Source organism: Halichoerus grypus, chromosome 7 (assembly GCF_964656455.1).
Source record: "Halichoerus grypus chromosome 7, mHalGry1.hap1.1, whole genome shotgun sequence".
Classification (NCBI taxonomy): domain Eukaryota; kingdom Metazoa; phylum Chordata; class Mammalia; order Carnivora; family Phocidae; genus Halichoerus; species Halichoerus grypus.
Window position 1 is genome coordinate 54,114,453 of NC_135718.1, and position 14,679 is coordinate 54,129,131.

The window sequence follows — 14,679 nt, forward strand, 5'->3', positions numbered from 1 at the left end:
ACAACGTCGCCTGGGCCTCCCCTCACTGGTCCTGTGGTCTTGGGTGTAGTCCTGACTTCCGCCTGGGAAGTGGCTAATGTCACGGCTTCCCTCTCAGGTTACTGTGTGTCACCAGGCGTCACCCCTTGTTATAGCTCAGACAATGATGCCAGATCTAGAAGGGGTGGGGGCTCTCACTTATACGAGGCTGGGCTGTCCCTGCTGGACAAACCCGTGTCCCCAGGGCCAGCCAGGTGAGTGGACAGAGAGGATCATGGGAGAGTCCTGGAAAGGAGGGGGTGGTGAGAGACCAAGCGGCCCTCCACCACCTCGGCTGTCACCGCCTCTTCCTCATCCTCCTCCCCTTGTGTCCCCTTCCCTTCTTCCTGCCTTCTTTCCTGCAGCTCTTCCCTCCAGGGACCAGCAGTGCTGAAAGAACACTTGGCCCTGCTCTGTTCCCCACCTTCAAGGACACTGAGGGTAGTCCTGTGTGCCAGAGGAAGGCACGAAGAGGCGGGTTTAGGGTCAGCTGGTTTATGATTGGGGTCACAAGGCCCTCAGGCCATCTGGGCCCCATTCTGCTCTTCATCCTTACGGCCTGCACTTTGGTTTTAAAATGGGTGCAAATTCTTTCCCTCTCCTTCCATTGATAGGTGGGTCTATGTCCCCTTGAAACCAAGTGGGCTTGGGGAATGCTTGCCCAGCTGAGTCCGGCATAAGTGACGCCATGTGGCTGCAGAGATTAGGTTACAAAAACCACGTAGCTTCTGCCTTGCTCTCTTGAGCACGTGCTCTTCAGCCACAAGACGAAAAGTCCTACTACCTGAGACCAACGTACCAGAGACCACAGGGAGGGGAGCGGAGGGTAGAAGAGAAGAGAAGGAGATGGGTGCTGGAGAAGGGCCAGCAGCTCCAGCCCAGCCCAGCTTTCTGCAACCACATCAGAGACAGCAAGTCAGAGCTTCCAACTGAGCCTGATGATGCCCAGAGCATGAGACATACTCATTACTGTTAGTGTTTTAACCCACGACCACGCTTGGGGATCATTGACTGCCACGACAGATAATTGCAATAGCCCCATAGCATAATGTTTGGAAGGACCGGTCTAACCAGGCTTAGCCCACATGCTGCCCTCTCTCCTCCTATGCTCAGAGCAGATACCACCATTCAATCGCAGCACACTCCCTGAGGCCAGACCTGCCTTGGAGTCCTGTTCCACCAGAGATCCAGGCCGGCACTGCAAAGTTAGTGGAGTTGAACTGATTTGCCATCAGGGATCTAAGGTTTCAGGCAGCTGTGCCCAGAGAAGGTTCCTGGCGGTAGCTTAGGGGAAATGTGGGCAAAGTAGCTAGGTCTGGTGCTCCTGCAAACCTAAATTGAGAATGGATGGCAAGAGTTCCCCGGTGGGTTCTAAGGGCCATGACAACTTGCCCGGCTGTCTCCTACATCATTCCTTCTTTCACAGCGCAGCCCTGGGGCTCTCTCCCAGCCCCTGCTCTAACACAGTGTCAGGACGTCCCCACTGAGCCTCTGTGAGCAGTCAACACGAGCCATTCCATGGAGAGAGAGCCAGAATTGTGGGGTGCCAGGCTCTTAACTTCCCACACTCTCAGGAATGCTTGGAGGGGTGCCTGGGTGTCTCAGTCGGTTAAGTGTCTGACTATTGGTTTCAGCTCAGGTCATGATCTCAGGGTCGTGGGATCGAGTCCTGCATCAGGCTCTGCACTCAGTGCAGAATCTGCTTGTCCCTCTCCCTCTGCTCCTCCCCGCCCCCCTGGCTCTCCCCATCTCTATCTCTAAAATAAATACACTTTAAAAATTTAAAAAAAAAATGCTTGGAAGACCAGCTTCCACAAGCCTTGCCCCCCGGGCCTACCCCGCCATCCACATGCTGGCCTTGGGCCACCCCGTCTGCAGCCCAGGCAGCTGGTGACAGACAGGCACCCCAGATGGGAAAGGAGGAAGAGCCGGGTCCCCACATGCCTCCCGCTGGCTGCTGACCCAGTGTCCTAGTGTGTGGCTGGGAAGTGAAAGTCCAGCTCCCTGCCCCGGCTTCCCTCGGCGGGGCCCCAGGTCGCTGGGCTGACCTCTCAGTCTTCCCTGTAGGCCTCCTACTTGGGGGGCTGCCTCTGGAGCAGGCAGAAAAGCAGCAGCTGGGAGCAAGAGGCGCGTGGAGATGGCTGGAGGCGAAGGGCGGGGGCTGGCGGAGGAAGGAACGTGGCCTACCTGTTGACGAGCAGGAAGTTTGCCATGAGGCACAGCACGGAGGAGATGGTGGAGGCGACGGTCAGGTAGCTCTCAAAGTAGTTCTGCAAGCACAGAAGTGAGGGGGCTGCTGATGTCACCGAGGGTGGACGGGAGGGCCCCGGAGAGCGGAGACAGGGCCCCTCCTGGGGGGCTTCTCCCCACTGTCTTCAGAAACCAATGAGTGATGGACAGGTCTGCTCCAAGACGGCATGGTCCCACCCCATGGTGACCTACGACCACTTACAAGGTCACTCAACAGATACCAATATGAGCTGTGCGAACTGCTGGGGACGTTAAGTTAGGATAAGACATTGTCCCTGCCCTCAGAGAGGCCCCGAATGCTCTGCAGCCCATGCTCCCCCTGACTCTACCTGTCCCACCCACAGATGAGCCAATGGGGACAGGACTCAACTGCGAGCGTGTGCACACAGAGAGACTGTGCCCTACCAGCCTGCTTTGCCTCCCGCCAAATTTCAATTATCCAAATGCGCTTTGTTATAACCCAACCACATTCTCGTGTTCTTGCAACCAAGTGGGGCCTCTTAGAAATACACCAACCCTGATGACTGTGGGGAAGCTTTGTTCTGACTCTGGATTTGCTTCCTCGGAGAGATGCTACCCAAGGTCAAGGCCACTTTGGGAAATGGCTCCTAGACTAGCCAAGAGGAGGGAAAAGGGTATTTTTCTGGAAGCAGCTGCAGGGTATTCTAGATGAAGCGTGCATGAGACCACACGAGGAAGAGCACCAGATTATAACGTGCTGGAATTTACAGCTAAAGAAACTGTATGGCAATTGCACGTGGTTCTCCAAACTCAGAGAACTGTCCACTCATTAGGATAGATTTTACTGCGTATCCGTTATTCCTCAATATACCTGTCTTAAAAAAAAAAATCAAAAAGGGCTGACATATCTTGGCTTTGGTCATTGTATGTCAAACCATGAACCCCAGGTTGGTAATGATCATGGGTATTAAGCCATGAGAATAGATCACACGTATGAAGCATTTCCTGTGTGCCCGATACAAGAGCTTTATATTAAGTATGTTGTTTAATCTGAAAAATAAAAGAGAAGCTGTGAGCATTCTACTCTGGAAAGCTCACAAAATTGGACTTAACTGAGGCGATATTTTGAGTTACAAATGTGCCAAGCGCAAGGGACAATGCGTGCAAAAACTTCGCCAATGTGCAGAGCATGGTGGCCGTTGTGGGGATCACGACAGAGAACGAGACACGCTTCCTGCCCACTAAGAAGGAAGCATCCCACTGGGAGTGTAATATAGAGTGTGAAGGTGTTTTCATCTCAAAACACCACGGGAAGAGATGTCAGAATTCTGTGGGGTTTTTTTGTTTTTTATTTTTGCCAAATCAGAGGTAGGAGCGGTGAGTTCTAGAAGGGGTTCTGGGTGGGGGAGTGGGACCAGGGAGGCGGATCACATGAGAGAATGGGAGTGAATATGGGTTTGGGGAAAGGTCCCAGAGGAGGTGGGATCTGAGTCAGACCTTGACACAGAGGGTCAGAGCTGTTCTTTCTGGGACAGTCTGATTGCAACGTGGAGCCCAAAAGAGAAAGATATCATAATGTGCTCCTTCTGGTCTGAAACCGATTGTTCCAGGGTCTCTTTTTAAAGCCTGCAGAGTGCTTTGTGGTCTTTGAAATTTGCACCCTGAATATAAGGTGGTGGTGGCCTTGCAATTAAAATGGTAATCACAGTGAGTGCGGTCCATCAACCATGAGCCTTAGAAATAGCCTTCCTCCTTTGAGGTGCCACCTCATTGTTCCTGCCCTGATGGGCTCAGTAGAGCCTGGACTGGTCCGAGGCACTCAGTCAATTACGTCTTGACACAGTGGCTGAGCCTACGTGAGGCCAGGCAGGCGGCAGGCAGGAGTCACAGAGAAAGGCCCCGAGGAAGAGACAGCCGCAGGTGGGGGGCCAACCAAGACGGCCCCAAATCCGAGCCCCCTAACGGGGCTCCCTTCATTCAGTGGCTGCTCATTCCATGGCAAGTCTACAAATGACCATTGCATGGGATGCAGAATCTCTGCCTTTGTTTTTTCAAGCAGGCTCAGGTTCCCTGAACATTTTAAGAATGGGGATTTTCTAGGTAATTGCATGTTCTGGTTTGTTGATATTTAAGCAGAAAATTGTCCTTTTAATGTTGGAAAGCGTTTTTAAAATATTGACAACGGAGTAAGGCTCTGCCTCCCTTTCTGTGGATGGAGCCCATTTTCTTGGCTTTTCAAAGAGCAGGCAGGAGGGGTGGAATGGACTGGACCCTGGACCATTTTCCTACTGATACATATTGGGGGCTGTAGAAGGTTGCGTAGGCTAACTCAGCACACCCCATGGAGTTTTTTTTGTTTTTTTTTAACTTAGTTCCTGATATAAACATATTGGCGGGGGTGGGGGGGGTTACTTATGATGCCTTTGCCTGTAAGTAGAGTTCTAGCAAAACGTGGTGGGCAGACTCTCTAGGTGGCCCCCATAGTCCCAGCCTCCTGTGCTCACGCCCTGGTATGTGACACCCTCTGCTAAGTGTGGGTGGAACCTGTGACTTGCTTCTAACCAAGAGAATACGGCAAAGGGGCAGACATACAGGATGATGTGTATGGGATAATGTTACATGAGATGGTAGCACCTGTCTTCCTGGACTCTTTTTTTTCCTCCCTTGATGGCTTAGAGGATGCAAGCGGCATCCTGGGGAACCCCAAGTGGCAAGAACTGCAGGTGACCCCTAGTTGCTCAGAGAGGTTTCTGGCCAACACCCAGCAAGAAACTGAAGCTCTCAGTCCTACGACTGCAAGGACCTGGATTCTGCCAACAACCCAAATAGCCTGCAAGTGATCCTTCTCCAGCCGAGCCTCCAGTGAGACCGCAGCCCTGGCTAAGCCCTTGACTGTGGCCGTGTAAGACCCAGAGCTGAGGACTCCGTCAAGCCATGCCCTGACTCCTGGCCCACGGGCACTGTGAGAAAATAAACGTGTGTCGTGTTAAGCCGTTAAAGCGTGCAGCTTTTTGTTACACAGCAATACATTCCTCATGAACAAGGGCTTTGGACAGCTGAGTTCCTACTATCCAGGGTTTTTCTGCATCTTGCTGCCTTCTTGTAGTTTACGTTCGGTTTCTCGATGAAAACAGGGACAGCTGACCCTGATCTTGCTAGACATGAAGACCAATATATTTGCCCATGAGGGAAACAAAGGTTATGCTTGCTGACATCAGTCCCCGTAGCCTTTCCTCATCAACTCCTTTGCTGAAATTAGGTTCATTTTGTGCTGATTCCAAGAAACAGAACTTAGCTTACATGCCACCCCAGTCTGCTCACCTTGCCCGCCCTGCGGGCCATTTGCCTTGCTACTCCATCCCTCGGACATAAAGCCACTGCCCCCAGAGAAGGAGCCGACTGCGAGGGAGAGAGCCCTGTGCTGCACGCTGCCGGACCGCACCCTCGAGGCCCTCGCTCCCTGGGTGACGGTGGGAGGGGTCAGGTGACTCTCTGAAGTCGGGGAGAGGAAAAGCCCCATGACATAGGCTTTGACCAATGAGAGGCAGGAAATGGGAAGGAGACAAGAGATAAACTTCTTGACTTTCTTCTCCCCCAACCACCTGGTCTAAAATGTGGTGGCCCCATGTGGCTTCTCTGGATTCATGCTGGGTGCCTGAGCAGCCAGCAGCTGTGTTTGGTTGCAAAGCTGGGGCCAGCCTGTGTTTGCTCTCTCCCACCCCCGCCTCACTTCCCTTTTCCCCCACTCTTGCTTCCCTAGGACGGCGCACCCTGAGATGGGATTCACATATAACAGGTGGCCTCGGGCTCCTTTCTAAGAAACATCCAGCAGTGAAGGCCCTACTGTCCACCCTGGATTACGCCCTTTGCAGACCTGCAGCTGGCATTTCCTTCCTGGGTTCGTCTCATTTGCCTGCAAGGGATGTTGGGGCCCCCTTCTCCCATTTTACTCCAGGCAATGTAAGAACATTTGAATATTGGTTCAAGCACATTGGCAACTGTCCTGCCCCCTCCAAAGCAATCCGTCCTCTCCATCCCATAGGGCGATCTTATGTCATGCAATGTGTGGGGATGATTCATGCCACAGTTCACCTGCACTTGGGTCTGGTTCCTAGGAGCTCCCTCAAGAGGCTCCGTTGTTATTTACCACACCAGGTGCCCCACAACATGATGGATGAACGTGGCCTCCACCTCCAGAGGTGAACCCAAAGACCTCAAAGGCCAGCGCCGGCCAGGCAGGAGTGGAGGGAGGAGGAGAGCCCCTGGGCAGTGGCACTGGGCGACCTCGGGAGACAGCAGAGTCTGTGCTTTGCACACCCACAGGGAGCACCAATCCTAAAGCGACGAGATGAATGAAGCCCCTCACGGCTGTGCCACATGGCAGGCCTGCTTATACAGTCTGCGGAAAACCTACATCTTGGGGAACCATTCCTGTAGGTAGGAGACTGTGTGACTCAGCAAGCAGGCAGGGCTGGAAGATGGCTGGGAGCAGCAGGGCAGGACATGATGGGATGACAGGGCCTCTCGGAACAGGGTTCTCTGCCTCAGAGGTCGGGAGCCCCAGAGGCTGGTAATCCCACGGCCCTCCGCCTGGCCGGCGGCCGCTGCCCATCCAACCAGCAACCCACTCCTTTGTTCCCTGAAGCTGTGGCCACCCCTGTGTGCCCTGCACTGTGCTGGTGGCTTGGTGTTTACCCTCTGGGAGCATGGAGCCTGGCACCGTCCTGCAGCTGGAGTACAGGGGACACAAGGCATGGTGGGAGGAGGGAAGGAGGGGCCCAGGGGGGCTTCCTGCAGGAGGCCCTCTTGGACTGCAGCCCGAAAGGCCAGGAGAAGTTTGCCAGAAGGATATGGGGAGGTGGCGGTGCTGGCAGGGAGAGAGACCGCACTCCAGGAGGCAGGAACAGCACATGCAAAGGCCCGGGGGATGCTTCTTTGCCACTTATGGCTCGGACCCAAGTCCCTTTGTTGGAACAGACTCCCTGAGGCCCTCCTCGGCATTGACAGGAATCAACTGCACTGTGCTGTGCATCCTGCCCAGACATCCCAGGAGAGGCGGTCACGGAGCCACGGCCCCCACCCCTCTCTTTCAGGGTGCTGATGGGAGACAGCGGCCCCATCGGTCACCGTTCTGAATTCGCCAACCCGATGGGAGGCGAGGCCCAGATGAGGAAGAAAGAGGAAAACTTCTGTTCCTCGTGTATCTCCTCTAAGCTCCCTGCCCTCAACCTTCTCCCTGCCTGCTGCAATCACTGGGGGCTCAGCCCGCTGGAAGTGGTAACACCAGAGTCAATCTTGGCATGGGGCAGGTAAGCCACATGGGGACACGGAAGCCCCGCCGAGTACCAGGTAACTGCCAGTGAGCAAAACCGCTCACGTGTGGCTGCACAGACCCCAGTCCCTTTGCTCTTAATGCAGCCCAAGGCAGAGCTGAGTTTGCTCCCATTTTACAGATAAGGAGCCTGAGGCTAACAGGTGGATGAGCTGCACAGAGGCGCCTACCTGGCACATGCTGGTGGCAGATCTTCTGATGTAAGACAGGGGTGGGGTGGGGTGGGGGGACATTTAGCGGCTCTAGCTGAGGTGGCCTGCCTCACAGATGCCCAGGCCCAAACGCTGTCACTGGGATGGTACCACGTCACCAGCACGCCCCAGTGGCCGGCACTGGCAGTCCATGTGCCTTCCCAGCAGTGAGTAGGAATCGGCTTGCAGACTCCGAGGTCCCATCAGGGCAGCGTCTTCTCTCTGCCCCAGCCCTTACACATGGCTCAGTCCAAGCCAGCAAACAACAGGGTTTGATTTCTCTCCCCTTTGCAGTTAACTCTCTGCTCCTTAAATCCCACGGTCCATTCCCCAGGGCATTTCCACAGGGCGGTGATTCTGAGTTCAGTTAAAGGGAAAAGGATTTGGAGAAGAGCCCTCGTTTCTGTCAGCCACCCGAAATGGATGGACACGGCCCACTGACGAGCACAGAGCACGGTCCAGAGGACATGAGAATTGGGAAGAGCCAGGCAGGCTTCCAGCTTCCCCCCTGACCTGTGTGGACTCCCGCAGAGCCCCGCCTCCACTGGGCCTGGGAGGCAGGGCTCAAAACCCAGACCCGGGGTGCCTGGTAGGTGTAGGGGAGCCCTGCTCTGGCCTGGGTGCGGGGCGCCTGATCCCCTGGTGATGGAGATGGGAAAGTCATGATCATCTGTTACACTCTGGCCCCGCTTGCGAACACCAGCAAAGGGGAGAGCTGCTCTTCAAACAAAATTTAAAAACCCACCAGAGCCAGCTGGCCAGATGTGAGGCCCATTTTACGAGGGGGAACGTTTCCCCTCCTCCGCCACGCTGAGCGGCTCCGTGCTAAGCGTCTCTTCTGGAAGAATTTAATTCCAGGCTCAGCGTCCAGGTAAAGAGGTTTCTTCGGGCAGGGAGGCCCCGAAATGAGCCCGTTTATCTCTGGCAGGCCCCGGGTAAGCTGCTTCTCCCCTGAATGCTATTTGGGCACTTTGAAATAAGTGCAGCCAATTAGCCACGAGCTGTGGCAGGCTAACCCGGAGCCCGGCCGCCGGGAGGCTCGGAGGCAGCCTCATGCAGCCCCCACCTCAAGAGCACGGCGGCAGAGGCAGCTGGCTCCTGCGGGGCGAGAAAAAGCGATTCAGGCCCGGGGGTGGCAGCTCGAGGCAGCAAAGCGTTACCTGGATCACAGGGGCATGAAATTAGCAGCAGTGAGCGGGCGGGAGCCAAGAATAGTCTGCTGCTGCAAACTTGCTGCCTTCCGATCGCCAAGCTCTTGAGCCTGGGATGTGGTGGAGAGGCGCCCTCGCCCTGGCATCGGCCAGGAAGGGACCAGAGGGCAGGTGGCCCCCAGGGGTGCAGCTGGCGTCCTGCCTGTGGGTTCCAAGGCCCCGTGTTCAGGGACACTGGCCCAGGAAAGCTAAGGGGGTCGTGGATGAGCTGGGAGGGCTAGCTGGACAATACCTGTTCCAGGGTCCAGACAGGTGAAGGACACAGGAGACCCGATCCACCCAGGTGTGATAGGTGGCCAGGGGCCCAAGGGCAGAGCAAAGCCAGGTCAGAGTCAGACAGGTAAGGCCCTGAAGGATGCCGGCCAGATAGACCCAGCCACTCTAAGGACAGGCCCCCCTTCAGACCTGTGCGTACGGCTTCCAGGCTCTAACAGTAGCCCACTGATGCTCGGCCTCGTGGGCCATCTCCAGGCCCCGGCTCCTTGAGGCCACTAAAATCTTGCTCTTTAGTGGCCCAGAGGCCCTCCTTAGCCTGCAATCCTTTTTCACATCTCCCTGGAATCCCTGCCAGAAGATAAGCAGAGTTGCTGAGATTTTCTGGAATGAGCCTCCCTACCTTCCCCCGCCTCTGTGTAGAGCCCTCTGGAGCACCCCTTGTCTCCCCCAGCCTATGCTGACTTCCAGGAGACTTGCACCATGAATGCTCACCCTCCCTGCCTGCATTTTCTCTCTCTCCTTCACTGCTGGGCCTACCTTCTCGGAAAGGTAAGAAAAACCTCTCTGACTTCATGGCCTCCAGCCACAAGGCCCCTCCTTCCCTTTGCCCCAAACCCCCTAGACAGGCAGCCCATGCCCTCAACGCTAACATCTTACCCCCTCCCGGGTTGCTCTGGGAAAGACTCCTTCCAAGGGGCTTCTTTGCAGCCCACCGTTACCAAGGCCTGGTCAGGCTCCTGACACCACTGCACCCCTGGCCGCCCGGCTGTAGTGGGCTGAACAGTATTCCCCCAAATTCATGTCTCCCCAGAACCTCCGAATGTGACCTGATTTGGAAATAGAGTCCTGGCCGATATCACCAGTTAAGATGAGGTCATACCGGATCAGGGTAAGCCCCAAATGCAAGGACTAGCGTCCTCAGAAGCAGGAGAGGGCACGCAGATGGAGGCCGGGAGAGAGCCATGTGAACAGAGGCAGAGACCGGAATTACACCGCCAGGAGCCAAGGAATGCCAAGGACTGCTGGGAGCCCCGGGAACCTGGAAGAGGCAAGCAAGAGTCTTCCTAGAGTCTTCGGGGCAGGCATGGCCCTGCTGGCCTCTTTGTCTGCGGCTTCTGGCCGCCAGAACGTGCGAATAAAATGCTGTTGTTCTGAGCCACCCAGGTCTGGGCGCCTCAACACGGCAGCCACAGGAGCCGGCCACACCTGCCCTCCAGCGCTCCGCGCCTGAACTCCCACGCCACCCCTCCTCTTCCTCCCCCTCCTCCTCCTCCCCCTTCTCCTCCTCCTCCACGGCAGCTTGGTCCACCTCTGCACTCTGCCACCAGAGATGCCTCTGAGCCCCACCCTGAGTCTCCTCCGTTCCTGCACCATACTCCTGCCTTAGGAAGCTCATCTCCCCTGGCTTCCATGAGCCCCGTACCTGCATCCGTCCCTGCCTCCAGAACAATTTTCACCGCCTGCCACCCAGGTGGCCTGCTGAACCCCAGCTCCAAGCTCCCTAATCAAAGGCCTTCAAGAGCACCCCCAGCCACCTGTCCCCAGGCTCCATGGTCTGCCCTCCCTTTCCTCAGTGCTCCTGCTCCAAGTTTCTCTGCTTTCCTTCACCCTCATCCCAGGTTGGTCACTTGCCGGTCCCCACACCCCTAGGAAAGGAGAGTGGCTCGCGCTCCCACCCCCACTCCCGGGACTCCTCCCCTGCCCACCCCGGGCTCTAGCCCCTCCCCAGGTTCCCACCACTCAAGCCTCTCCTCGGGCCTGGCCACCCTCTGCCTCCCTGACCCCAAGCCATGCACACGGGTCTGGTCCTTGTCTGCCTCGCAGGGTCCTGCTGCATCCCCTGCTTCTCTATGCAGCCTCGCCCCTCGGCCCTCCTCAGTCTCCTCAGTGCATGGTCCCCCTTCTTTGGCCCCCTTCCGGGACACCGCAGGGGCTCCAGTTTGGCTAAATGAGGACGCCTGTGAGGTAAGAGAGGCCCGGAGGGGAGATTACGGATGGTGTCAGGTAGCAGGCTGAAGAGGGGTGCTGGTCTCAGAAGGAACTGGGGATCCATGGAAGAAGGCTTCTGAACAGCACGGACATGCTCAGTGCTGGGCACAGAGGGGTCCCCTGGCCAGGGAGGGTGGGAGGAACCGAGGGGGAGGAGCAGGTAGTAGTGGCCACGGATGGGTCCATTCATTTCTTCACTTTAAGACACAGTAAAGACAGCTGATCTGCTAGAGGCCACGCACTTATTCAACAGTCACAGCTGAGCACCTTGTAAGTGCCAACATGTGCTAGAGCCTGGGAGGCCATGGGGCTCTAGTGAGGGAGGCAGGAAAAGGAGTAAATAGCAAGTTCAGAAACAAAAAGACTTCATGTCACAGTAAATGCAATGAACAGGAAAACCAAGTAAGGAGCTATAATATAGCCAGGGCAGTGGAGGGGGGGGCTGATGTTGGCGAGGGTGGTGAGCAACTGCCTCTTAAAGGAGCTGATGTTTGGACCCAAGGATAAGCTATGCAAGGGGTGAGGGGAAAAGCATTCTCGGCAGAGGGAACGGCATGTGGTTGGCCCCAAGGCAGGAGTGAGTTTGGTGTGTTCGAGCACCTGGCAAACCAGGCTGATCCTGGATTCAGGGAGTAAGGGAGAGAGTGGGGAGACCAGGCTGGAGGCAGGGGCAGGCTGGGGTGAACAGGCTGGGGTCAGAGTTTGGACCTTATTCTAAGTACAACGGGAAGCCACTGCCGGATCCTAAGTGGCTGGGAAACCTGGTGCTGGTGCTCAGTCATGGAGCCCTCCCCACACTCTGCTGTTCCGAGTGCTTTTCATGTATTCACTCCATTGATGCTTATAGCACCCCTCCCACGGATGAGTCCTATTGCAGATGAGGAAACTGAGGCTCAGAGAGGTCAGGCACTCGCCCAAAGTCACACAGCTCAAACCCAGCTCTCTGTCTGCAGAGCTTGTCCCTTTCCCTGGCGCAGTAGACAGCCTCTTCATTTTACGTCTTAAAGGACCACCTCTGTAGCTAATGGAGAATGGTTTGCAGGGGGGCCCTGGGAGCCAGCGGCCAGCAAGGCTGAGGCTGGGGTGCTGGCCGTGGAGAAGAGAACCAGAGGCACTTGAGACGTTTGCAAAGGTGGGGTTAACAAAACTTGCTGACAGACTGAGCGTGGGGGTGGAGGACAGAGCAACACAAAGGAGACCCCAAAGTTTCAGGCATGACCGACCTGTTATCAGCAGCATGTATAGCTAACGGGGCAGTGGAAGGCGTCTGCTCCGGTGTCACCTAAGGGTGCCCAAACAACAACCCCACCAGCATTCCAAACCCCACCAGGATTCCAAACCCCTGAGCGTGGCACCACGGCGCACCATCCCGGGAGCAGGGTCCTCCTCCTGTTCCCTCTCCTCGCCAGTCCAGCACCAAACAGGTCTTTCACAAACACTTACAGATTAATTCACCATTCCGCACGTATTTGCTGAACTCAATAGATAGTCTAGGCCCCAAGTTCCCGCTTTCATGGAATGGATGGTCTGGTCAAGGAGACCGTCAGCAAACGCATACACAAATAAATGAACGACATGTCAGGCAGCGATCCGAGTTCCAAACAGAAATTCAGCACGGTAGGTCCCTCTATAACAGATCTCAGAACACTAGTGCGGAAAGACCTGAAAGGGAGTGTCTGGTCCAGGGGTGGGCAGCCGACTGCCCCTGGGGCCAAATCTGCCTGCCTCCATGTTTGTAAATACTAGAAACTGGTAGGCCCATTTGCTGATGGATTATCTGTGGTGCAGAGTAGCTGTGAAAGAGATCACGTGCCATCTGGCCGTTTGCAGAAAAAGTCTGCCAACCTCCACCTAGTTTCTTAGATAAGGAAATAGAGCCCTCAGTCACCCAGCAAATTTGAAACACAGTAAGAAACAGAACCAGCTCTCCTGAACCTCAGGTCTTTCTACCACCGGAGGTGAGCACGGAAATTGGAAACATGACTCCTACCAACCCTTCCGCCCCACCCCTCCACCAAACCCCTCCCCAACAAGGCAAGCTGCTCTTTGATTTTCAGCCTTTTTGTTCCCCTACCCACCCTTCAGGCCGAAACCTCAGCAGGCAGAGAAATGGCTCAGAACCAGTTCGAGGCAGGGGTCAGAGCAACAGGGAGCCTAGTCGGTCCACACGCAAGTGATCCCGACCTCTGAGGAGTGACTGCTGATTCGGGGCTCGGTCACTGCTGATGCTCAGGCCGGGCTGTCCTTCCTCTTCTGCATCCTGACCATGTGGCCAGGGCGAGGAGGAAGAGGAGGCCTTCCAAGGAGACTCCCCGCTTACCCACACAGCCCTCGCCAGAAGGGGTGGCTTCTGCACCCCCCAGAGGGCCGACATGCTTTGGTGTCCCAGGGCTGAGAGTGGGGGACAGGGCCCAGGGATATGGCATGTGGGTAAAGAGGAGGTGGTCTGGGGGTGCTCCAGCTGCTCTCCATAGAAGGAAACCCAGGAGAACCACCAGGAAGAGGGAGAAGTCCCGAGAAGACCCAGACAGGACTTGCTTACCCAACATGCCTGCAGGGAGGCCAAAGCCCCAGGCTCACAGGCTGCTACAGGCCTCAGGTGGGTGCACGTGTGCACACAGAGGACCCCCAAGAGGCCTGCTAGGACCCCTCCCCAGCCCCCGCCACCACCACAGACCCCTCCCAGAGGATGATCCCGATAACGAAGGCACCAGGCAAAAACTGATCTGGCTCTGCTCTCTGGATACACTTGACGATCAATCACGTTAAGGAGACACTTGAGCACTTAAGGCCCAGGCCATGTTCTAATTTGTCGAGGAAATCGCCTCTGGATTCCAAGGACAAGTGTGGAAGGAAATAAAATCGAAGGCGAGGCGGGGGGGGGGGGGGGGTGTGGTTGGGGAGCGATCGATAGCCTGGGGGGGCCAGGGAGCAAGGTGCAGGTAGGGAGCTGAGGCCGTGAGCATGCACAGAGAAAATACAAAGAGAATTTGAGAAGTCGAGGCCACCGAAGGCATGACTGACAGCATTTCAAGTCGGGCTTTTTCTCTCCCTCTGCAGGACGCAGCAAGAGCTAAACACAGAAGAAAAAGCCATCACAGGTATATTTATTGGGAACAGCATGCTGGCTGGGTCTGCAGTTAGAATCAGAGGGTGGACAAGGGAATAAAAAAAATGACTCAGTTTTGGTTCTAATTTTTAAAAATGGTTTGAGAGCAGCCATCCCGCTAGCCTAAGCCACTGCGCAGCTGCGGGGGAGGGACCCACCCTCTCTGCCCCATGGTAGCACCCGTGCCCTGGGCAGGAAGCCTGGAGCCCTGGCCCCTCCTGCTGACCCCTGGACTGTCTCTGCCATCTCCTCTTCTGCGATGACAGGGCTCGGACCAAATCCTGCCTTGATTTGGGTTTAGCACCATGCTTTGGAATTCTGCTCTTAAAAAGTGGATTCCCAAGTGGAGTCCACCGTGCGTGGTTTTCCATTTGGAGGGACCTGAATAGCTCTAGGATTGGT

The 14,679-nt window shown here is 55.9% G+C and overlaps 1 protein-coding gene across 2 annotated transcripts in view; it reads right to left on the minus strand.

Moving 5' to 3' along the window:
• SLC29A3 (solute carrier family 29 member 3) overlaps window positions 1-14,679 on the minus strand; it is a 40,788-nt gene that overhangs the window by 14,947 nt on the left and 11,162 nt on the right. The window contains exons 3-4 of one of the 2 annotated variants that reach the window (XM_036083926.2): window positions 10,060-10,218; window positions 2,206-2,288 (exon numbers count right to left, since the gene is read on the minus strand). In XM_036083926.2, the coding sequence (XP_035939819.2) occupies window positions 2,206-2,288; window positions 10,060-10,218 (242 nt within the window). The remainder of the gene's footprint in view (window positions 1-2,205; window positions 2,289-10,059; window positions 10,219-14,679) is intronic. The other variant, XM_078077623.1, reaches the window with a different exon arrangement.